The 27,106-nt window shown below is 36.4% G+C and overlaps 1 protein-coding gene across 1 annotated transcript in view; it reads right to left on the reverse strand.

Annotated features, from left to right (window-relative positions):
• The window catches only part of DCC (DCC netrin 1 receptor), a 727,087-nt gene that overhangs the window by 562,850 nt on the left and 137,131 nt on the right, over window positions 1–27,106 (reverse strand). The window contains exons 4-5 of the mRNA XM_029921550.1: window positions 20,232–20,382; window positions 18,938–19,074 (exon numbers count right to left, since the gene is read on the reverse strand). Of these exons, the coding sequence (XP_029777410.1) occupies window positions 18,938–19,074; window positions 20,232–20,382 (288 nt within the window). The remainder of the gene's footprint in view (window positions 1–18,937; window positions 19,075–20,231; window positions 20,383–27,106) is intronic.

A 27,106-nucleotide genomic window follows, 5' to 3' on the forward strand; every position in this document is an offset into this window, starting at 1 on the left:
TCTGTCTCAGTACAGTCATACTTCCCACCTTCCTCCTCAGGCCCATACTCTTCCAGTCGATATAACTGGAGCCATTTTTACTCCACTGTTGGTTTAGTCCAACCTCATATGCTGATACTAGTCCTGTATACCAGAGGGGGAATTTCAAGAATTTGAACAAGTGCTACAGGTGAGAAGATAATCTTGCCTTCTAATTCCACTTGGACTTCCCATCCTGTTCCTTTCCTTGACTATTCTTGACCAAGTCCCTCTCTTATATTCCACTTATAATAATAGGTCTCTGTATGTAGCCTACTCATCATACTTTGGTTTGGGTTGTTTTTTTGTTTTTGTTTTTGTTTTTTTAATTTTTTTAATGTTTTTTATTTATTTTTGATACAGAGAGAAACAGCATGAAAGGGGGAGGGTCAGAGAGAGGGAGATACAGAATCGGAAGCAGGCTCCAGGCTCTGAGCTATCTGTCAGCACAGAGCCCGACGCGGGGCTCGAACACACGAACGTGAGATCTGACCTGAGCCGAAGCCGGAGGCTTAACCGACTGAGCCACCCAGGCGCCCCTGGGTTGGTTTTTAAATAGGATGTCTTGCCTTACTCTTGTTAATATCTTGTTTCCTTGGCTAACTGCTGCGGTAGGTCTTCCTCCTGGGAAGGGGTACTGGGGAGACTAAGACTGACATAATGAAGTTCCCAATGACTGATGGACAATGGAAACAGGGACATTCCCGAAAGCTGATGGCTAAGGGAAATGTGGGCGAGGGACGTTCCCAAATACTTACTGGAAACGTGGACAAGGAACGTTCCCTAATGGAAACGTGGACATCCCCGAAAGCAATAGAGATGGACCAAGAGCTGATGGCCAATGGCAAACTTTTTTTTAGGAACAGCATCTTATTTTATACCCTCCTTGCAAGCTTGAAGAGCACAGTTTAGTCAGAAGAATAGTTACGGATAAAGAAAGGACAGATCAGGACCATCCTGTCACTGTGCATGGGTATATCTCTGGTGTCGTGGTGCTTGACACACTTGGCTGGTGACCTGGAAGGCTCCATCCTGTATGCCCTCCTGAGACTTCATCATGTCCCACATTCCCAGCATACTGAGAACAGAGGTCGGGCAGGGACGGTTCCTCCCATTCCCCAGCAAACTGCCAGATCAGTCTTCCTTCTCCAAAAGCAGTGCTTAAGAATCACCTGGAAGGTTTATCAAGCTACAGCTTCCTGGCCCCAACCTAGAGATTCTGATTCAGTAGACCAAGGCAAGGCCAAACATCTGCATTTCTAACACGCTTACAAATGATGCCAATAACTGTTGGCCTGAAAATTACACTTGGAGAATCACACAACTTTCATGATTTCCATCTGCTTTTTGTTTGCCAGAAGCATCCCTTGATGATCTACCCCATTAGACAGCACATTTGGGTGGTCTTGATGGGCTTTCCTACATCAAAAGGCCCTGTTCCTTCCTCTGACCACTGTATGAGGAAGGTAAACAATACCAATTCTGTATTTCTGCTTCCTGAAATGACAATGCCAGTGACAATGATGGCAATGACAATGGCAATGATAATGAGCCTGGATTTCCTCATCTTTAAGGTGGAGACCTCCTTTATAGATTTCTGAAACTGTTGAATGAGAAAGCACATAAGGCTGTTAAATGAGAAAGGCTAGCACTTTGCATGATGCCTGGCATGTAATGGGTACCCAATAAATGTGGGTTATGAAGCCATCAATAGAGATGATGATGGCAACATATCATTAACTCAAGAGATTGACTGATTGATTAGTTTGGGGAAATATAACAGTGAACAAAACAGGTAAGGCTTCTGTTCTGGTGGAGACAGAAATGATAAATGATTACACAGATAAAAACAGACTACAGTAAGTACTACAAAGAAGAGAAAAAAACTGAACAACTGGGTGAGGTTGATTTTGTCAGGGAAAACCCCATAAGAAGATAGCATTTGCAATACAATCTACGTGAGGGGCTGCTACGTGAAGAGCTAAAGGTAGAGAATCACATGCGTAACTACCCAAGCAAATGTTTTGATATTGGAAATTGTTTGGTTTGTTCAATGAAAAGGCAAGAGGCTGCATTGGTGGAACCTAATAAAGAGGTAGGATGTGCTGAAGTCAGAAAATAAATAAACACAAGCTAAATCCCACAGAGGTTGGTAGGATGTGGTAAGGAGTTTTTAGTTTAGTCTAAGGAAAACAAAAATTATGAGGGTTTTAATTTCTAATAAGGGGCATCCTATGTTCTGATTACATGTTAACAAGATCATCCAGGTAAGAATGGGCTGCAGTAAGGCAAAACTGCAAAAGAGATGCTTAGGAGGTTCTAGGTCTGGTCCAGGTAACAAGTAAGAGGAGCTGGACCTACGGCGAGGGAGGTCAGGATGGAAAGGAGTGGATGAATTTTCTGGAGGTTTAACTGCTATGAATTTGATGCAAGGTATAAGGAAAAGAGGGCTCAAAGCTAATTAATGGGTTTGATATATTGCAACACTAAGGCTATACTCAGTAAATCAAAATCTCTTACTTATTTTGACAGTTTTCATATGTACTGTATATATGAATGATAAATCTTCCTTCTTATTGGAAGCCAATTTAATTGTGAATACTTATTTTCTGCATGATTTTCCAATAACTTACATTGTTGACATTTTTCATAGGCTTTGGTAAAGTGTACATAATGGTAGCACACTTCTTAAGCTTCCTCCAGAAAACCTGCAATATTTTTAGCTCAACTTATTTTTTAAATAATAATAGATAATATTTACTTAATGCTTCATATGTATCAGACCCTGGTTCATGCTCAAATCATTAGACTTTGCAGCCCATCCAAACCAACAAAACTTATTTCTCTTCCCTGGCTGATATCACTCAAATTCCCACTTCTACAACTTCCATTCTGTGATCCTATATGTTATGATAAATTGTACTGCCTTGCTTAAATTCTACTATTCTCATAGTCACCTCTAGTGCACTTCTTTAACAGTTTCTTTCTCCTTGAGCTTCTCTGAAATGTCAGGAGATGGTAAGAAATGTCCAATTTATAATACAAGATCTGAATGAGACTTCCTAGTCTGAGTTTGAGTAATCATGGAGAATGCATGTTAACATACGAACACCTGCTGTTAATAACAGTAACGATGACGAGGCTACTCACCAAGTGTCTGCTCTGTTCCAGGCACCGTCCTGGAGCTGCACGGAACATGCATCATTTTCGCTTAGTCTAATCTCTAACAACTCTGCAGGCTAGATGCCACTGGCCCATTGCACGGACAATGCTTGGAAGTAGGGTGACGTGTTCATAACCACTCCTCCAGTGGCACCCTCAAGCATAGACTGGAGCAGGTTGGAGGAGCAGAAGGGAGAACAAGATGGTAGAAGGAAGAGGTGTGGATAGAAGGAAAGATGAGAGTCACAATCACACAAATGTCCCTGCTAAAAGCAGGTGCTATAAATTGTCTGTACAGTGTTCAGTCAAAAAGAAGAAACATGCAGTTTGCAGCGGAAGGGAAAAATGAGAACTAATTTGCTCCTCTGTTTACATGGAAGAGAGTGAGGAGGTGAAGAGGAGAAAAACTCACTCACTGATATCTTCTTCTGAGGCCAGAATTTCATTTATTATTTTATTATTGTTTTAAAAATCAAACAAGGAAAATGTCCTTGCTGTCACTTTTCCTTCATACATATATGTACATAATGACCTTGTGTTGTCTTATTTCCCCAGGTATTTTGCAGGCTAAATTATTATTCCAAAGGAGAAACAGTGTTATGTGCAGTCCCCACATCTATCTGGCTAACCACCTTTTATAAATCCCTCTCTCTCTCTCTCTCTCTCTCTCTCACACACACACACACACACACACACACACACACACACACATGTAATCCCCCAGCTCATTTGAAATTTCTTTTGTTTTCATGCCTGTAAATTGGTGATAAAGTGTTATTACTGAGTATTTGGCAGTTGGATTCACTAACTACTTTTTGAATGTCAGTAAGAACATACCAAGGGAAAATTGAATTATATAATGTAATCACTTGGGCTAATTATTTTCTTTACTGGTCCTCTAAAGAAGCAGTGGATGCAGACTCACAAATATCACATTTATTTTCTTAGCAGGAGAGAAGCATCGGGCTGTGATTAAAGTAGCATCATGTTGCTTCTTATAGACGGTGTAATGGGTCTGAACTGCAAGAATAAAAAATCAGGTATACCCATTAATCATGATAAAAATCCTCTTTTAATTGGGTAGGCAGTTTCCATAAAAATGTATACATTAAATGGTCATTACATATAGGCCAGAGTAGAATAGCTTTTCTGTTGATAGGAGGACATTCTTCACCTAAAGCTCTTTTTCCATCTCCAAATGCAGAAAACAAAACAAAACACAACACGACAAAAAACAGTTTCAACCTTCCGTAATTACACATAGCATTTCCAAAACATTAGCTTGTGAGAGATTCTGTCATGCCTGAAGTATATACCTGTTTAATTCAACTCTGTTTGATCCAATGTTTTCCAAACTCAGGTAATCACAGATGATTTTTTGTTTCATCTTGTTTTGCTTGTTTTTTCATTTTTGTTAGGAATACCTAATAATGCATAGATAGCTAGGGGAATGTTCGTGAACAGGGATTTTTAGCCTTCATCTGTACTAAATGCCTCACTTAATTGTATAGTTGCTGCATCTTTGACTTTGTTCATTTGATTCACACTGAACTTGTACCCAAAATGTGTTTCATAGGGAATAACTACCGACATATCACCATTGTTATTTAGAACAGCAAAATTCTTATTGCTATTGTATAACAACAGCTTTTCTGAACAAGAATATAGATAAAATGAGAAAGAACACTTGCAGCCGGAGCATTGTGTACAGATATTTTCTTTTTTGGTCACAAGAAGATCTAAAGGAATGAGAATTGTGGGTTTTTTCACATACTGAAATTCAACATACAGGATGAAAATCCAAATTGAATACTGAGAGGAAAAAAATGTGCATTCCTTATACATTTATTAAATGCTTAATTTATGCCAACTAGTATGTAAGACACTGAGGATGTAACAATGACTTAGAGACCCCTCCCCCTTGAGAAACTGCCTAACCAGTCTGTTATATGTTAATAGTGGAATTAATGGAAAATTATGGAAGCACAGGGAAGGGAGAGGGATTGCTGCATGGGCGCACATAATGTTAAATCCAAAGTTCAAAAACCATTGGGCGTATGTGACACCACATCAGTTTAAAAGACCAACAAAATACACAAAAAATCTTTGTGAACTCAAATGTCTTCACCCAGATAGCCAGACACATCATGTTGCCCCCAGTACTTCCTCTGTGTGGCACTTCATTCAGCCTGTTCCTATGTAAGTGATACACCTCACCCCACACACATATGCCCAGAAATAGCCATTACAGCTCAATAATAAAAAGACAAATAATCCAATTTAAAATGGGCAAAGGGGGGGCACCGGGTGGCTCAGTTAGCTATAGCTTCGACTATTGATTTCAGCTCAGGTCATGATTTCACAGTTCATGGGATCAAGCCCCAGGTTGGGCTCTGTGCTGACAGTGCAGATCCTGCTTGGAATTCTTTCTCTTCCTCTCTCTCTGCTTCCCCCCCCCATGTGTGTGCATACTCTCCCTCTCTCTCATAAATAAACTTAAAAATATAAAATGGACAAAGGATCTGAAAAGATGTTTCTTTAAGAAAGATATATAAATGGCCAATAAATCCATGAAAAGATACTTGACATCATTAGTCATCAGGGAAATGCAACTTAAACCCACAATGAGATAGCAGCTGACAGTCATGAAGCCAGCTAGAATTAAAAAATAATAATAAAAAAAGAAAGTTAGCCAATAACAAGTATTGATGAGGATGTAGAGAAATAGAAATATTTATGCATTGTTAGTAGGAATGCAAAATGGTATAGTCTCTTTGGAAAATATCTGGCAGTGCCTCAAATGATTAAGCAGAGAGTTACCATATGACATGAGGGTTCTGCTCCTAGGTTTATACTCAAGAGAACTGAAAACATAGGTCCACACAAAATCTTTCACATAAATGTTTACACAGAATTATTAATAATAGGCAAAAGTAGAGATGCTACTAACGTCCATCACTAATGAGTAAATAAATAGAACATGGTATATCTATATTATGGAATATTATTTGGCCATTAGAAGAAATGAACTACTCATATACACTCCAACAAGGTTGACCCTTGAAAATGTTTTACTGAGTTAAAGAAACCAGTCATTAAACACAATATATCCTGTGATTCCATTTTTGTAAAATGTCCATAATAGAGAAATCTACAGAGATGGAAAGTAGACTTGTGGTTGCCTAAGGCTGTTGGTAAGGTAGAAGAAAAAGTGAGAATACGAGGATGAGAGATGATAGTTAAAGGGTACAGCGTTTCTTTCTGAGGTGATGAAGGTGTTCTAAAATTCACTGTGGTCAGATATGGTCTCAAACACCTACAATTATATTGAAACTATTAAATTGTAGACTTCAAATGTGAAGTTGTCTAGTATATGAATTACAGTGAATGGCATCTCTATAAAGCTGTTTTAAAGCATTAGGCAAGAAACTTAATGCACTTTCAATACACATTTGCTGAATAAGTGAATAAATAGATCAACAAATATATAGATGGAACACCAACTGCTTTACTTTAATAGTCTACCATTTAAAGGCATGTCTTCAAATTGGTGCGTTTCGCCCTTAGGCACACGCACTGCCATCAAGTGGTAGTAGAAGCCTTGGTCTTATGATCCAAATTTGAGGGGTATGAATGCAGGTGTACTCTGGAGGTTTCCTGCTCAAATATACCAGATCACACTAAAGATAAATCCACATCACACTATGTAAAACAATCACTAACAGGATGATACCTAGACATATTAAATGCGAAGTCTGAAATAGAAGTCTTTTAAAAGTACAGAAAGAAATGTCATGCTTTGCTCTCTAGCCTTTCAAGTTTGGCAGGCACAACCGAAGCTAACTCTTGCTGACTTTCATGAAAGTATTCTCATCTGATGTAGTCTGAGACCTATCTCATTCCAACTCCTTCCGGGATAAAATGCACGTGTGGTGCTTCAGGACAACTTTGGAACACCCTTCTGGGCAGCTTTTCTGCCACTGTCAGCAGCTCTCCCTCCTCACCACAGACAGTCAAGTCACCTTGCCAAGACTGTTGGGGCTAATTAAAATCACAGCCTTAGATCGCCTCTTTAATGTTCTGAATTACTACATTGCCTTTGCTTTTCTCTCTGGAGCTTTCACTAACTTCCTCATCTTTCTGAGAAAGAAAAAAGAATAGATTCATAGCCATCCCAAGGATAAATGCAAAAAAACCCTGTTCAAATTGTTTTTCCAGTGAAAGAGGGAAGGGGGAAGAGATCCACATAGTAGGTCTTTCAACAAATATCAGTGTAATGAATAACTAAATCCTGTCACAAATGCCCCTAGTATTTTCACAGGTGGGAGAATTGCAATTTTAATACTGAATCACTTTACATTAACAGCCTGAACATAACCACATTTCTTCTGACACATTCAACAGTATCCCCTAAATACCATTTTGGATAGAACTTTTGTACACTCTTATAGTGGCTATGATTTCAGGTGAAAAAAAAGTAAGTATAATAAGAAATTAATGTAGTATAGGGAGAAACAGCAAATAGATTATTTTGATTTTTTAAAATTTAATTCTGCCTTATGTTATGCATTTGTATCATACATTTGGGATCATATCCCTACATGAAAAAGAAAACAAACTCTGAACTAATTTCTTTATGATCCATTTGGCAATTACCCTGTGAAAGATAATCAATAGAAACTTACCAAAGGCACTACTTTTATGACTATAACCATTAAATGCATATGGGTGAGGGGGTCACTGCTCATAAAGGCCAATTACAGATAGACATGAAATTTAAGCACTGCTACTTGGGGAGAAGCAGTGATGTAAATTCAGAAGAACTCCATTCAACAAAAGAGTTACATATTATAATCGAGGGATAAATATTATATTTATTAATATATTTCATAACCACTTTCTGTTTATAGCTAAGAACCTAAGCCCAAAAACCAACATTGGTGATTCAGTAGCAAGTTTATAAAGGAAACAATGAATGGGTCAGTTCCCTCCTTGACTAATTATACATGCTCCTAAAGTAGCAACACATCACATATGTTTCAGTAAAAAATGATAAAATTAAAGCACAAGAAGAAATAAAAGGACACAAAGTCGTGTCAAGTTTTAATTATCGTATTTTCTTCCGTTACTATACATATCTGAGAGTTGATAGAGTGTGACCATTGGCGTGCTTGCTGTAGTAAATTGAATTTATAGAGCCTATCTAAGAATTGAGTCAAAAAAGAGAAAACGCAGCTTCTTCATAGTAAATGAGGTATTTGTTATTAAAATTGGGACAGACAATTCAAAATCATAGGATCTAAAATGTTAGCAATACCTTATGTGTATAAATAACTAAACAAAAAGATGATGATACTAAAGAAAAAATAAGCCAGGGGACATTTAGGCCTTTCATCTACACATAACTAACTATGTATAAAGAGAAATAGCTTTTGATTCATTGCTCTTGTAAGAGGGACTTTTTTTTCACATCCTTGGAGATTTAAGATCATTGGTATTAACAATATATAAGAAGTGTTGGCAAAATACTTCTTTGTTGTAGTTTATGTTTCTGCAAAACGAATCAAGAATCTTTTTAGCAGTATAATGCACAGTACAACTACTTTTTCTGTGGTTATATTAATCTGCTCCAGCTGCTATAACAAAATATCACCATAGACTGGGTGACTTAGACAACATATTTTTTCACATTTATGAAGTCTAGAAGTTTAAGATCAAAGCGGCAGCAGGGTTGATTTCTGGTGAGACTACTCTCCTTGGTTTGGGGACGGTGCCCTGTGTCCCCACATGTCCCATTTTCTGTGCTTTTGCATGGAGAGAAAGAGAGAGCTCTGATGTGTCTTCCTCTTCTTATAAAGATTCTATTCCTGTTGGATTAGGGCACCATTATTAAGACTCCATTTAACTTTAATTACCTACTTAATTAAAGGTCTTATTTCCAAATACAGTCACATAGGTGATTAAGGCTCCAACCTATGGATTTGGGGGGAGAGACTTCAGTCCATAACAATGTTCTATAAAAACATATGAGTCTTCATAAAAAGCTTATAAAATATTTTGATGGAAAGTTATATAACTTATATATAATGTATATACAATTTTATTCCTTATGTTTATGTTTAAAATTCAGATGAGCCAGAGAACACACCAAAGGTTTGAGTGGTCAGGATGGACAAGACACAGGGTCTGTCTGTTCTCACAGTATAGCTGGGAAGAAGGCAAGGACAGCAGGCTGTGGAGACACAGAGGAACTCAAAAAGATAAAATGCTTTTCAAATCTGGATACCGCCCTCATGCCAAAAGCCTAATATTTGTCCATTTCTTGAGACAACTGCCAACATTTTTTGTGCATCATCAGAACATCATTATATGATAGATTCCTCATGATTTATGAGAAATATATAGGGGATAGTTGTTGCTTTGTACATTTTATAGGTGAGAAAAATGGGTATGGAGAGAGTGCATAGGATGTTTTAATATTTGTGGCATTTTGTTTTTGTTTTGTTTTTGCTTAATGTTTGCAACTATGATTTAGGTTTCTGTTGAGGACTGGAAAAGCATCTTATATTTCTTTACTTCCTACAGCACCCAAAACCATGCCTCGGAGTCCAGAATCCTTCTCTCCCAAATTTCATACTTAAGCAATCATTAAGCCCTACGGGGGGAAGTAATTAGCATACTTTACAATAGAAGGGACTGAAGATTAGGCAGTTAAATAACTGGTGAAGACAAAATAGCTAATAAGGCAGAATCCAAAAACCAATCTGTGTCTTTCCACTGCCCTCGAGATAAAAACCTAACCACATAAGTTGTTCAGGATCTATTCCTTTCCCAGTCCACCACCGGACTGCCTTTGGACCCACAATCTTCAGTCAGATCAGATCACTTCCTCTTCCCCCTCCCTGGTTTATCTCCAAACCTTTGCTTCCTCTGCCCAGAAACTGTCTCCTCATCCTTCCTCCCATCCCCAAATCCTTTCCTTCATCATTGTTCAACTGTTTATTTGGGGCCCCTCCCTCTCTCTTTTTCAACTTTTCTTTGGCTTTTCTAGTAATTGCCTACTTCACGTCTGCTTACCTAACTAGTTTTTGAGACCAGGACTGGTGTCATATGCATGTTTCTATGCCTAAAGAGTGTCTGGCAGAGCACAAAAGATGCACTCAAACTATCGGCTGCTGTGTCCCTCCAGATTCTGTCCTTCAGCTGTATATCTGGGCTTACAAGCTGTGTTTGGATAGTTCACTAGCTGCCTAGCCATCAATTTTATTATTCTTAAGCATTTTCAGAAGAATGTGAGCTACTGATGGCACTTTGCTGTCCCACTATGTTACAAACTGATAGTTTTTAACAGTGGTTTTTAACTTCTTCTGTAAATCTTAATCTGTTGTCTTAACTCACTTTTAAGATGATTTTTCTAAAACTTGTTGAATAGATTGGTCTATTCTCTATTTGCAGAATCAGTACATTATGTAATGGTTAAGGTAACCAAATCTATTCGAAAGAATATGGAAAAGGATTTTGAAGCAAAATTTTCTTAGAAATTGGAAGTATATGTGTATTATATATGGTCATTGTATGTTTACATTTGCATATACATATGTATATATGTGCACATGTAAATGTATGTATATGTACTATATATATTAAAATATAATTTAACATGCTTCATCCAGTGTCATTGGGCCTAAAGAACATTCTGTGTGACATTGTTTTCAAGTGCACATGGAACGTTCTCCACTAATGAGCACAAATCAGCCCTCAACAAATATAAAAAGATTAAGATCATACCTTGCATATTTTCAGACCATAAAGCTATGAAACTCAAAATCAACCACAGGAAAAAATTTGGAAAGACCACAAATTCTTGGAGACTAAAGAATTAATGGGTTAACCAAGAAATTAAAGAGGAAATTAAGAAGTAGATGGAAGCCAATGAAAATGAAAAAATGACAGTCCAAAACCTCTGGGCTGCAGCAAAGGGGGTCATAAGAGGGAAGTATATAGCAGTCGAGGCCTTCCTAAAGATGGAAGAAAGGTCTCAAATATACAACCTAACCTTATACCTAAAAGAGCTGGAAAAAGAACAGCAAAAAAGCCCAAAAAAGCAGAAGAAGTGAAATGATAACAATTAGAGTAGAAATCAATGATATCAAAATTAAAAAGAAAACCCAGCAGAACAAACAAATGAAACTAGGAGCTGGTTCTTTGAATGAATTAACAAAACTGATAAACCCCTAGCCAGACTGATCAAAAAGAAAGAGGAAAGGACCCAAATAAATAAAATCATCAAGGAAAGAGCAGCGATCACAACCAACACCACAGAAATACCAACAGTAACCAGAGAATATTATGAGCAATTATATGCCAACAGACTGGGCAATCTGGAAGAAATGGATAAATTCCTAGAAACACATAAACTACCAAAATTGAAACAAGAAGAAATAGAAAATTTGAACAGACCCATAACCAGCAAAGAAATAGAATCAACAATCAAAAATCTCCTATCAAACAAGAGTCCAGGGCAGGATGGCTTTCCAGGGAAATTCTACCAACATTTGAAGAAAAGTTAACACTTGTTCTTTTGAAGCTGTTCTAAAAATTCGAAATGAAAGGAAAACTTCCAACCTCCCTCTACCATGCTAGCACTACCTTGTTTCCAAAACCAAAGCCCCCTAAAAAGGAGAACTACAGACAACTTCTTTGATGAACATGGATGCAAAAATTCTCAACAAGATACTCGCAAACTGGATCCAATAATACATAAAAATAATTACTTCACCATGATCAAGTAGGATTTATTTCTGGGATATGAAGTTGGTTCAATATCTGCAAATCAATGAATATAATACATCACATTAATAAAAGAAAGGCTAAGAACCACATGATCCTATCTATAGATACAGAAAAAGCATTTAACAAAACACAGCTTCATTTTGTGAAAAATAACTGTCAAGAAAATAGGGAGAGAAGGATCATACCTCAAGATCATAAAGGCCATATACTAAAGACCACCAGATAATATCATCCTTGATGGGGAAAAACTAGAAACTTTCCCCCTAAGTTCAGGAACATGACAAGGATGTCCACTCTCACTACTATTAACATAGTATTGGACATCCCAGCCTCAGGAATCAGACCACACAAAGAAATAAAAGGCACCCAAATCAGCAAGGAGGAAGTCAAATGGTCACTCTTCACAGATGACATAATAATCCATGTGGGAAACCCAAAAGACTCCATCAAAAAACTTCTAGAACTGATACATGAATTCAGCAAAGTCACAGAATATAAAATCAATGTACAGAAATCAGTTGCATTTCTATACACAAATAATGAAGTAGCAGAAAGAGAAGTCAAGGAATCAATCCCATTTACAATTGCACCAAAAAGCATAATATACCTAGGAATAAAGCTAACCAAAGAGGTGAAAAATAAATACACTGAAAAGTATAGAAATCTTATTAAAAAAATTGAAGAAGACACAAAAAATTGTAAAACATTCCATGCTCACGGACTGGAAGAGTAAATGCTGTTAAAATGTCAATACTACCCAAAGCAATCTACATATTCAATGTAATACCATCAAAATAACACCAGCAATCTTCACAGAGCTGGAATAAACAATCCTAAAATTTGTATGGAACCAGAAAAGACCTTGAACAAGCAAACCAAAGCTGGAGCCATCTAGACTTCAAGCTATATTACAAAGCCCTTATCATCAAAACAGTATGGTACTGGCACAAAAACAGACAAGCAGATCAATGGAACAGAATAGAGAACTCAGAAATAGACTCCAAATGTATGGCCAGCTAATCTTTGACAAAACAGGAAATAATACCCAATGGAATAAAGAGAGTCTCTTCAGAGACTTGAGAATGATATCTTGCCATTTGCAACAACATGGATGGAACTAGAGTATATTATGCTAAGCTCAATAAGTCAAATAAGACAAATTTATGATTTTCCTCATAGGTAGAATTTAGGAAACAAAACAGATAAACATAAGGGAAAGGAAGCAAAAATAATATGAAAACAGAGAGGGAGATAAACCATGAGCCTGAACTACAGAGAACAAACTGAGGGTTGCCGTCATGGTCTGTGGTGGGGGGCTGGGGTAAAAGGGCAAGGCCACTAAGGAGGACACTTGAGATGGGCACTGGGTGTTGTATGTTAGTGATGAATCACTAAGTTCTATGCCTGAAATCATTACTATACTATATGTTAACTAACTTGGATTTGAATTTTTAAAAAATAAAAAATAAGAAATAAGAAATAGGGAAAAAAAAAAGGAGAAAAGGAAAACAAATGGTATAAAGTTAAAAATTGTAAAGGTCAGGGGCACCTGGGTGGCTCTGTTGGTTAAGCATCTAACTTTGACTCTGGTCACAATTTCACAGTTTGTAAGATTGAGCCCTGCGTCATGCTCTGTGCTAACAGCTCAGAGTCTGGAGTCTTCTTCGAATTCTGTGTCTCCCTCTCTCTGCCCCTCCCCAACTCACACTCTGTCTGTCTCTCAAAAATGAATAAACATTAAGAAAATTTTAAATAGTTGTAAAGGTCATAAACATTGTTTATTTCATCGTAGTAGCCCATAATTTCTTACTGATGGCTATTACTTTATGCCTGATCAATATACATATACAAAATATTATGAGTTGTATAATGTAGGGAAGAAAAATATAATTGCTTAGATAATGATAGTTTTTGTTTATCAGCTTTTTCACTCGAAGGATACTAATAAATTTATTATCATCATGGCATTAAAAAAAAAGTACAGGGGTACCTATATGGTTCAGTCTGTTGAGCATCTGACTTTGGCAAAGTCATGGTCTAATAGTTGCTGGGTTTGAGCCCCACGTCAGGCTCTGTGCTGACAACTGGGAGCCTGGAGCCTGCTTCAAATTCTATGTCTCCCTCTTTCTCTGCCCCTCTCCTGTTCACGGTCTCTCTCTCTTAAAAAATTTTAATAAAAAGAACATATCTGTATGAGCTCAGCATGCTGTCTGTCAGTAGAGAACCATCCAGAACACATTCCTAGAGGTTGACCCATGAAAGGAGAAGTCTCCTGTCCTGAAAGAAGAAGTCTCAGGCAGGTGAAACACCTGCCCCAAAGGACTTCCTTTCAGAGCTGTTTTCTTGGGGGAAGTATAAAGTCAAGCACCACAGGCAGCGATATGTTACGGACGGGGTGGGGAGAGGATATGAGAGCTCTTAGATTTGCTTACAGGTTATCAATTATGTGCAAAGACCAGATAGACTTATTCGTGTGCTACAAAGCCAGATTGTGCCAATCCTAGCCAACATTTCTCTACAAAGTTGATAAGGCAAATAATTGAGAAAACCTGTACACAAAGGTTAGCTTCTGACAGTATATATTGTTTATATTGCTGCATACAGCTTTAAAAAGAATTCTAGAATCCTTTTGAGAAAGCTCAAAACTGTTTTCACTTGGTCGCCAATGTTATACCTAATGCCTTCTTCTGAAGAGTGAGACATCTGCTGTGTGTCTGCGGACAGCGCCCAGGGTTTCTCCAAGACCAGACACTTCCTTGGTTACAGATCACGTATCTTTCTAAAGAGTACATTTCTGCATTGATTCAGACATTGAATCCAGCTAGACCTAAGGTAAAGCTTATAAAATACATCAGGCAAATCTCCTGAATGTTTATTAAGGATGATTATCATTCTTTTTTTAATGTTTTATTTATTTTTGAGAGACAGAGAGAGACAGCTTCGGCAGGGGAGGGTCAGAGAGAGAGGGAGATACAGAATCTGAAGCAGGCTCCAGGCTCTGAGCTAGCTGTCAGCACAGAGCCCGATGTGGGACCTGAACCCACGAACCGTGATATCATGAGCTGAGCTGTAGCCGGCCGCTTAACTGACTGAGCCACCCAGGCACCCCATGGATGATTATAATTCTTGAGCCAGAAAGCTGGTTATCTGGGACATAATAATGTACAGAATACCATGCTTTAGTTGTTTTTTTCAAAACAGAGTTTTGAAAAATAGTCATGGCACAAGTGTTTTAAACAGAGTATAAGCTGGCAACACAGTTCAGAAATCCTCCCTCTGCAATCTCCTTTTCAAGACTTCACCTGCCACCGCTTACTCTGTCTTATTCTGTCTTATGAGAGCAAAGACTATCAACTCTTCATATCTTCACAGATTCCATGCAAACATGCAAAATTGAGAAAAAAATGTACTCAAAAGGCAGGCAATTTACTGGGGGCAATTAGTGCAGTTAATTGTACAAATTTGTAATTATACTACAAACCCCATGAAGCCAGACTTCAAACCTTTTGTAGGTGTCCCAGAACCTAGTGCAGTCCATGTGCTCAAAATATATCCACCAATGTTATATTGATGAATATTCTAATAGATCAGAAGCATTAACATAAATGGTTATTATTAAGAATTTATTTATTTATATGCACTTTAAATAAGTTGTCCTTAATCCTGTCTAATATGGATTTCCCCCAGAGGTTTAACTATTATGGAACTTTTTTAAGAAAATGTTTACTTTTTATTTTTGAGAGAAAGAGAATGCACAAGACAGGGAGGGGCAGAGAGGGAGGGAGACAGAGAAGCCAATGCAGGCTCTATGCTGTCAGTCCAGAGCCCAATGCAAGGCTCAAGCGCATAAACTGTGAGATCATGACCTGACCTGAAGTCTGATGCTTAACTTACTGAGCCACCCAGAAGCCCCTATTATGGAACTTTTAATATCCATTTTATAGTGTAAGTTCTTTAAATATATTTAATGTTTATTAGCTCTGAAACTCTTGAGGAAGACCACAGGATTTTCTTGTTGTGTACAAAATGATATCATACTTAAATAAATAGTCTTAGTTCAAGGAGGTTCACATTCAAAGCCAGTCTAAGGGCAAGAAAGAACCATGATTTGAAAGGCAAAACAAAAGCCTGATAAAATGCATTATTAAAGCTTATAAGAACAGCTTGGATTTCTTGCGGGATTTTATCTTATGAATAATTTACATTATGGTTAAATTCTTAAAACTGATGAAAACTATTTGGATAACACTGAAAATAAAGTTCATTTATTCTCATCTTTTACTTAAAAAAAAGAAAGAAAGAAATTACATTTTACATACAAACTCAGTCCTGCAGGATGAGCTTAACTTTATATCAGAATAGTCAACAACTGTATCAAAGGTTTTATTACAACAACATTTATTTTAAAGCCTAGATAGGTGAGTTAAATAGCATTATGATTATCTTCTGAGTTAAGGCATGCTTTCTATAATAGTTACAGATCATAGTAGGTCTGTGAGAGATCTTTAGAGTTTATACACTGGGGCGTCTGGGTGGCTCATCAGTTAAGCACCTGACTCTGGATTTCAGCTCAGGTCATGATCTTGTGGTTCATGAGATTGAGTCCCACATCATTCTCTGAGATGACAGTGAGGAGTCTGCTTGGGATTCTCTCTCTCCCTCTCTCTCTCTGCCCCTTCTCCATTCACGTTCTCTCTCTCAGAATACTAAACATTTAAAATGTGTGCCTAGTTACCAAGAGAATTTTAAAAAAATCCCAAGATATAAACACAAATTTTTAAAATTTTTAATTTTTAAGATTAATAATGCTCCTAATTTATACATTTAACATGTAATCTATAAGGAGATTTTTGAAAGTAGGGTGATTCATTTAGAATAAGAATTTGAGTCTAGCAGCAACTAAGCCAGCATCTATAAAGAAAAATATGTGATACCCTATACAAAATGTAAAATACAAACAAAAAACAGAAACAATGAAACACATCCACATAGAGCCTACACGGCACAGTTACTATTTGTCATATATAAAAAGTTCCTGCAAATCAACAAAATAAGGATGAATATTTTAATAAATATACAAAGTTCAAAAGATTGATAGGTAACTCATGAACTATAAAATGCAAATGTCTAATAAAACTACAAAAAGAAGTCTAAATTTAATAAGGATGCAAATTAGAATAGACTCCATTTTACAAAGCTCTTAGGCAAATATTTGGGCATGGAGAGAAATGTATTCTTTCAGAGACTGGCAATTTTTGCACTGCTGGTGTGAGTATAAACGTGTGTGATAATTTTTGTTAGGATATAAGCAAATAAATGACAAAGATGCAGAAGAATAATCATCATAGTGTTTTTGGTGTGTGTGTGGGGGGGGGTGTTTAAACAGAACTTGGAAACAAGATAATGCTCAACAACTGGAGAACATATGCATTTACACAGGAACTCACAGAAGAAGAAACTACGAATGTCAGTATGTGTCCAAATATGTATGGCCCTACATATATTTCTTGGCTAAGTAATTTCTCAGAAGTCATAATGTATACTAATTTGGCTTAGATATCAATATGAAGCATCATATGTCTAACTATTGTGTATTAGTTTGATATAAAATCTGACCTCATATATTTTCAATTAGAAGTCTACCTCTGATCATTATAAATTCTAGATAATTCTATGACTGTATTTGCCTTAGGATCAGTAATACATGTTACAGACTAATTTCTACATAGCCATCCTGTGTTGCTATAAGTTAATGTTACAAATGTAAAAGTTCTTGGTTTCACCATAAAAATTCCATAAGAAATGACTACATTAAATTGCTGCCATTTTCAAGACAAGCTAATATTTCTGGTAGAATAATGTCATCTCTAAAACCAGGAAATTAAAGTCCTTTGCCTATTCTTAGTTTAATACTTACAGTTTGATCAAAGAACAAACAACTCCATTGTCTCACCCTCACATGCATCACTGCCCTATCTGAAGATCAAAGCACTTTCTGAATAGACTTTAAAGCCAAAAAGTAAAATGGATAGCATAATAACATTATGATACAGGTTAGCAGATGTACCCTAAATGCCATACTTTTTCATTTCTACTGAATAACTTTAAAGAGCCTATGATTTTTCCTGGGTTCTTTACAAGGTAAAAAGATTTATTCCAGAGGGAAAAATCCAAAGACTGGTAAACAGTTTTTGGTTTTGTTGTTGTTACAGGAAAAAGCAATTGGAATTCAAACGGTAAAACACTTTCTCCAAATTACATGATTCAAATGAAACTGACTATAAACAACCTGGAGTAGAAGATAAAATACGTTTCTGAGGACCTACTTTAAACAACAATTATTAATTTGCAATATGATGTCACCCTGCCTTTCTGAATAATATGTACCGTCTGTGCCTCTTAAATTTCTTTAAAGATTCTTTCTGTGCAAGTTTTCCTTAGATGCATTTGATTTCCGTGGTTCACTTTCAACATCACATCTCCAGTATTTCCATATTAATAAAAGTCTTACCAAGACATTTGAATTTAATGTCAGGGACCCTGTCATCTCAAGTTGTATCTGACTTTTCCATTCCAGGGCTTACTGTTTATACAATTTCTCTCATTCACACTTTCATTTATTTCCCCCAGATAAAATATTTGGAAATCTCTCATTTGTTATTTAACTTGTTTGCTGTTTAACACATTTGTTTATTAGTAATTTTTCATAGGTTTCAGTTGTATCATTGGAATAATTGGACTAAAGAGGGATGCATTTGGATTTTAGTCAATGAGTGAGTATTTAAACACTGCATTTAACCCCTATGCAATTAATCTAAGTAGAGAAAAGACATGTGTGAAATATTAGGACTTTATGATTTCATACTAATAAACACAAGAGGCAACTCTGGGATAATCATTTAAAGTGTCACAGTGATATACTTTGAAAACGAGAGAGTAAAATAATCTTGAGCCATTGACTTACCCAAGACTGTGAGCTCTGCAGAGGCACTAATATTCTCATTTTTATATGTAACAACACAGGTGTAAGTTCCACTATCATCATCTGTCACATTGGAGATAAGCAAATTGCTTCCACCCAATAAAGAATACTTTTTGGACCTGTAAGACATAGGCATATACAATTAGAGAGCAGATTAAAGTAGGAATATATATGTGTATACCAGGCAATGTACTTAGAGGTTTAAATAAACTCCACAAAAGATTAAATGATCAAATTAGAAAGAGAGTCTATTTTGTGGGGCTTTGATAACATCACATTTATTGATCAAAAATCGATTCGAGGTAAACCACTCCCCCTGGAAGGCAGTGATCAAAGAAATTAAAGAGATTAAACTTGGAACCAAGCTTAGTACTGAAAAGAAACTTTCTTGGATTTGAGGACCACAAGTGCTAGAGAAGTGATTCCTTACAGTGGAATTCAATATCTTGTGTCCTGACATCCAATTTAGTAATCTTTGTACAAAGCCACATTTCATTGTGTACCAGTACTATCTGACTACATTCAGAGAGCACATTTGACACTGGAACCAGATTTCTCATGTGCTTTAAATTCCTAGAAATATTGTGACACCATAGCATATAGTGTTATAGGTGGGAGATGAAAGTTATTGTCTATGAACCTTTTTTTATCATGGAAAACAAGTGTTCAAAAGAAGTACACCAGACCTCCACATCAATAAAATTAATTTCTTAAGTGAAATACATTTAATCAGAACATTTCAGACTAAGTGTTCCATGCTATTAAGAATTTACCTTCTAACTATGCTTTAATATGAATGTCTACTAATTCAAAGCCAGCCATGTTCTCCTTTTGTTTTTTCTTAAATAGTTGTTACATCTGGAATATGAAAGGCATAATTGGACCTGAAAAAAATTTCACAGACCCTATAATGACATGCTATGTATTTCAAAGCAGAAAATTTTTATTTCTTAGTAAATATTGCACTCTTTATACAACTTCCTTAGGATGAGATCCTCCAAAAAATCTTTGCTGAATATTTTTTGGACACTGTTATTTTAACAGCAACCCTGGATTTCTAAATTTCTTTTCTGAATTGATCTCATGGATTTTGACTCTGTCCGCCATTTCTTTATCCCAGGGGATAAACGTCTTTCATATATTGTATAATGTCGAGGAAAGTGTGTGTATGGGGGGGGACAATTATCATTAAGAACCCTATTATTTCTAGGAACCTTTATCAAATGAGAGAAAGATAACAGTGACATGCTTCACCAAAGTCTTCAATGCGTAATACCTGAGTTGGACGACTTCATCTCCTCGTAACCAGGTAAAACTCGGGGGAGGATAGCCAGAAACGCAACATTCCAGGATGGCATCCTTTCCTTCAATGGCTACTACGTTGGATGGTCTTTGTAAAAAATACAGCTGCCTATGCAGTCCTGGATCTGTGGAAGGAAAACACAAGATCATATCTCTTTATGAAAAACACTGTAGAGATAAACGATGTAGCTTGAACCATTTTTTTTTCCTAAGAAGACACTCAGATAGTGAAGAAGGAAAGAAAAAAAAATGAAAAGATGCCAGTGATACTTATAAGCTAGAGTCTTAGAAGTTTTTTCCATCACTAGCTTCTAGGATTATGCTAGTAGATATTTCTTGGCTGTTGATGACATTACGGTATAAGGCAAAAGGCAAAAGCTTGAGGCCACAAGCCACTCATGTGGGCTGCAGGACTTTTCAGTTTCTCATTAGAGAACAAGACTATGTTACCAGTAACTTTTCTAAATGTTATCACCTGAAACTTTTTGATATGTTCAGATTGTCTGCCACTAATATCTATTCCACTTTCTTCTGCTTTGTCCATTGATCCCATGGCTGTTAGAACGGTGTTAAATAACATACAAGCTTTGAGAAGATAGAATGTAGAAGGTATGAAAAACTCTGCTGTCTTCAAAACCAAGCTGACATTTCATTTTCTCTTGTATAACAATAAGTTTCACTGTTTCTAAGCCTTCTGATTACTTTTAGTTTCTAACAAAATCCCAAAGCATTTGTCCCTAGAACTGAGACCCTGCATAAAAATCTCGTTATCTTTCTACCCAGCCCAATGCATTTTCTAGTTCTATACATCCAACATCATCCATTTTTCCTAGTAGGTAACTGAAAAAGTATCTTTTCAACCTAAAGACTCATTCCATTCACTTAGAACTCATTTGTTCCAAAGGTGCTAAAATTATATCAGTCGGAATAAGAAAAAAATTACAAAATCTTAAGCACAAGGTTCAACAGAGTCAAGAGAAAACTCTTTAAGACTTAAGAGCTTCTCTTCCATCTCCCCATGTATTCCACTCCTAATGCCCGGGACACACCAATAGGAGTCTATTGCTAGGTTAGCTTAGGGGAAATCCTCCCAGTCATGGTGATATGTCCTCTGACCCGAGCTGCTGACTAAATTTCTATCACTCAAGGTTTATTTAAGATAAGATGCTATATTTCCACATTACTATTAAAATCCACATCCCCCTATGGAGCTTTAGTTTAGGCTATCTTCATTTTAATGCATTAAACTGAATAAGTATGTAATATGTCAGTTTTCAAACTCAAAGCAGTCTTTTTTAAATTTTTTATGTTATTATTTATTTTTTGAGAGAGAGAGAGAGAGAGCAGGAGAAGAACAGAGAGAGAGGGGGAGACAGAATCCGAAGCAGGCTCCAGGCTCTGAGCTATCAGCACAGAGCCCAATGCAAGGCTCAAACTCACAAACCATGAGATCATAACCTGAGCTGAAGAGGGATGTTTAACTAACTGAGCCATCCAGGAGCCCTTCAAAGCAGAGTTTGAAGCAAAGGCAATGAGGCCATGAAATCTTAAAAGCTAGGATCGGGGTAGATGTAAAATTGCCAGGAGAGATACCATCTAACCGTGTCATAGAGTGATCCATGGAGGAGTACAGAGGAAGTAAGGTAGGAGGAGACCTGGGGAACGTTTCAAAACCCCTGTTAATCTTCCTTGGCCTGACCCAACCCCATACAGCTTGATCACAGGTTAATAAAAGAACATCAGCTCTCCAGTAAATGGTTGGAATAGTAATTGTCATTTAAGTACTGTGTGTGAAAAAAGAGAAATTCACACTTTCTGTCTTCTCACTTCAGTTTCTGGTTGTTACAGGAACCAATATAAATACTCTTCACAATGAAAATATTGAAAGAATTTTTGAAATGTGTTAATCCTTATTAAACCAATATTGTAGGAAAAATGTCTCAAAACTTTAAAAAGATTGCTGGTGGTATAAGTCATTTCCCTTTTTAAAAGCGACTTTTCAAATCAAATGAAAATAGTTGGAAGGATAATGTTGTTTAACAATAGGTTTCCTGAAATAGTTCATGAAATGTACATTATAAATAGCTATATCTTAATAATGGAGTCTTATCTATCAAACGCTTTACTTCCACCACCTATAACTCAGTAGAAATGTTTCAACTGCATATACTGTATAGCATCTATAGTGTTATACACACTCTCACACATTCACACTGATATTATAATACTATAGCATCAAGTAAGATCTTCTTAATTTGATCATATAACTAAAGGAAAAAATTTAGGGGCACCTGGGTGGCTCAGTCGATTACACCTCCGACTTTGGCTCAGGTCATGATCTCATGTTCGTGGGTTCGAGCCCTGCGATGGGCTCTGTGCTGACAGCTCAGAGCCTGGAGCCTGCTTCTGATTCTGTGTCTCCCTCTCTCTGACCCTCCCCTGCTCAAGCTCTGTCTCTCTCTGTCTCAAAAATAAATAAAACATTTAAAAAATTAAAAAGAAAAGAAAAAATTTAGTTGAAGCCTATCTATAATATTACTTATTTTTCCATTAAAGACCCAATAATTCAACTCACCTATTATACTTTATTAAACCACTCAACACAAAATGCTTTTTTAAATTTTAATTTACTAAGAAATGGTATAGTAGGGAGTTTCCATACACCAGTTTCCTATCCCCAATATTGTTTCTCCTGTAATTAACAACTTGCATGAGGATAGTACATTTGCTACAACTAATTAAGTGATATTGATATGTTATTATAAACTAAAGTCAATAATATACATTAAGTTGACTCTTTGTGTTGTACACTTGCATAGGTTTTGAAAAATGTACAATGTCAGTATTCAGCATTACAGTATCATATGGTTTCACCACCCTAAGAATCCCCTAACCTTCACCTATTCATTCCTCTCCCACCACTACTACTTCACATCCCAGGAAATCACTGAATTTTTTGCTCTTTCGATAGTTGTACTTTATCCAGAATATCCTATAGTTGGAACGCTCACATTGATTTCTTTCACTTAGTAATATGCACTTAGGGTTTCTCTATGTCTTTTGGGTGTTCAGTAGTTCATTTACTCTTCTTGCTGCATGATATTCTATTATATGGACATACCACTGTTTATTTATCCGTTCACCCATTGAAGGGTAACTTGATTGTTTGGTGATTATGAACAAATCTGCTATAAATGTCCATGTGCAGATTTTTGTCTGGTCATACATTTTCAACTCAATTGGGTAACTGACTTGAAGAGTGATTGTTATAGTGTATGATAAAACGATGTTTATCTTTGTAAGAAACTCCCAAACTGTCTTCCAAAGTGGCTCTGCAATTTTGCATTCCCACTAGCAATGAACGAGAGTTCCTATTGCTCCCCATCCTCATAAGCATTTTAGTAGGGCCGTTTTTTAGGAAGAGGGGGATTTTAGCCATTTTAATCGGTGCCTAGTATTAGAATTGTTCCAACTTGCAATTACTCAATGACAAATAATGTTGAGCATATTGCATATGCTTAGTTTTCATCTTTTAGTTCCTCTTCAGAAAGGTGTCTATTTGCCTATTTTTAAAATTTATTTGTTTTTTTATCATTGAGTTTCTACCGCTTGTATATTTCAGACACAAGTCATTTTTTCAGATGTGTGTTTTGCATATATTTTCTGGCTATGTCTTGTTTTTACTTTCTCCTAACACTGTATTTTGCAGAGCAGAAATTATTAATATTTCAACTTAACAATTTTTCCTTTTATGGATCATTTTATAGGTCTAAAAATTCATTGTTGAAACTAAGCTCACCTAGATTTTCTCCTATGTTGTCTCCTAGAAGTTTTTATAGTTTTGCATTTTACATGTAGGTCTATGATCCATTTTGAGTTAATTTTTTTTTGCAAAAATGTCTAAGGTCTGTGCCTAGAGGTTTTCTCTTTTTTTATTTTTTTCTTTTTCTTTTTTTCCTTTCATGTGAATGTCCAATTGTTCCAGCTCCATTTGTTGAAAAGACTATCCTTTCTCTGTTGGCTTGATATTGTTTTTTTGTGGAAGATCAATCAACTTTGTTTATGTGGGTCTGTTTCTGGGTGCTCTATTTTGTTCTGTTGATCTATTTACCTGTTATTTTGTCAATATCACATCATCTTGACTATTGTAGTTTTATAATGAGCCTTGATGTCAAATAGCGTGTATCCTCAATCTTTCTTCTTCAGTATTTCTGTCACTATTCTAGGTCTCCTGTCTTTCGATCAAAACTTTTGAGTCAATTTATTGAGATACACAAAATAACTTTAACTCACTGCAATTTTGTCTTTATCTTAAAATATCAGTAGTTCAGGCATCACTGAGCTCATATTGCCACAAAATAACTGCTATTACCTTTTTAGACAGAGCTTATGTATTCCAGATGACTTCAATCTCTGCCTGCCCCATTTCAATTATGTTTATTATCTTTGTAGCTTCATGGGGGGCATTAGTGTTTGTGACCTGATGATAGGTATAAAAATGTCAGCTACCGCCTGATAAATCTGGTTTTATTTCTTCATTCTCTATAAATATACAACCTAATAAATTCTAAGATTATGGAAGTTTCTAAAAAAGCAAATAGAATTAAAAAAAATTTTTTTTAATGTTTATTTGTTTTTGAGAGAGACAGAGACAGTGTGAGCGGGGGAGGGGCAGAGAGAGAGGGAGACACAGAATCCAAAGTAGGCCCCAGGCTCTGAGTTGTCAGCACAGAGCCCCATGTGGAGCTCAAACCCATGAGCAGAAAGATCATGACCTGAGCCAAACTAGGATGTTTAACATACTGAGCGACCCAGACACCCTAGCAAATAGAAATTTTTTTAATAGTAAATAGCTCCTATGTTTTGCAGCATTGTGAATTAAGTGAATTAAATGTGATCACAATTTTTTTTTAGTACCTTCAACATAGAATGAAGCCTCTAGTTCCCTGTAGTTTAATTCTGGCCTGGACCTGTGTTGTGCTTTGATCAATAAATTATAATGGGGGTCATATTATATGAACTCTGGAGCTAAGGCCTCAAGAGGTATTACAGTTTCTACCACGACTGTTTCTAAGACTAGCATCTTAGTCTAGCCACCTGAAGAAGGTACATGGCAGATAACTGAGTTGAGTTCCCCAAGTTAAAAACAAGCACCAACTGACAGATGTTTAAATAGGCCAACGTGAACCTTCCTCTTTTGCCAAATGCACACAAGGGAGCCAAAGTGAATCCAACAGAGGAACTGCTGAGCTATAACACAGGATTATACAAGAAAATAAAATTTTTCAAGTCACTAACTTTTAGACTAGCTTGTTATGTAGCGATAGGTATTTGCCTTATTTTTCTTTCTAAAATTTGATTTCTTTTAAAGAGGAGTGCCAAGAATGTAGATTTATGTTTTCAGTTGGGTGGATAGGGGCATGTGGGTGGCTCAATCGGTTAAGCATGGAGCTTCAGCTCAGATCATGATCTCGCAGTTCATGGGTTTGAGCCCCACATCGAGCTCTGTCCTGACAGTGTGGAGCCTACTTGGAATCCTCTCTCTTCCTCTCTCTCTGCCCCTCCCCCATTCATACTATCTTTGTCCGTCTAAAAATAAATAAATAAACATAAAAAATGAAGTAAAACAATGTTTCAAATATAATAAAATAGGGAGGATGAGACACCTGGGTGGCTCAGGTGGTTAAGTCTCTGATTCTTGCTTCAGCTCAGGTCATGATCTCACAGTTTGTGAGATCAAACCCCACATCAGGCTCTGTGCTGGCAGTATGCACAGATTCTTTCTCTCCCTCTCTCTGATCCTCCTGACTTGTGTGTGCATGTGCATTCTCTCTGTTTCTCTGTCTCTCTCTCAAAATAAATACACACGAAATGAAATGAAACGAAATGAAATGAAATGAAATGAAATGAAATGAAATGAAATGAAGAGGACAGAGGTACAATTAACAAGATTATTTTTGTGTGATAGAATCATAGGTGGTTTTTATTTATATCTTTGAATTCTCTATTTTCAAAGCTTTTTATAAGAACATATATTAGTGCCAGAGTAGAGAGTTATGTTAAATTCTGGTGTAAGGTGAAAGACAATTACACAAAGATCAAAGAAATTATAAAAGTTAATAATTAAAACACAGGCACATATTCAAGAGCAGATGAAAATTTCCTTTCTAGGCTCTACAATAGTATGGATGGAAAAGCCCTGGAAAGAGTAAACTTGAAATTCTAGGTCATGACTTTTGTTGACTAAATTGATTTTAATGGGACTATGATGGAATTAGAGACTATTCATAAAAGTAATTTTTGTTCTTACTATAGAGGCACTGACTCTTCAGACTCAAATGGAATCATTCAGCTAATAGAACATGGCAAAATTTTCCAGTTAATTAATGAGCATGATTTAATGACAGGAAATGGAATAAGAATAATAGTTTGTAATACTCTCTTTCATCACCTGGGTGATAGGTACACAAAATTTTATTTTTATTCTTTAAACTGCACATATGTTTCTTATACTTTTATGTATGTGCTATGTGTCTTAAAAATAAAAAGAAAGGAAAATGCAAGGATATAGACAAGAAATCACATTTAGCAACATCTTTAAAATCAAACCAGCGAAAATTGATTTTTTCCTGTCAGATTTGTATTAAAAACTAAAAAAAGAGAAGCAAGCCTCTAATACGATGCTCATGGAAGTGAATGCAAAAAATTATGCAACTATTTTCTAAATTGATTATAAGCAGTCTGATTTGCTCAGACTAAAATCCAGTTTAACTTTTCCTGTTAGATGGGGGATGGGAAATACTGGCCTGATTCTCAGACCTGATCTGATTCTCATCTGGGTGGCAATAA

The sequence above is a fragment of the Suricata suricatta genome, chromosome 14, assembly GCF_006229205.1.
Source record: "Suricata suricatta isolate VVHF042 chromosome 14, meerkat_22Aug2017_6uvM2_HiC, whole genome shotgun sequence".
Lineage (NCBI taxonomy): Eukaryota > Metazoa > Chordata > Mammalia > Carnivora > Herpestidae > Suricata > Suricata suricatta.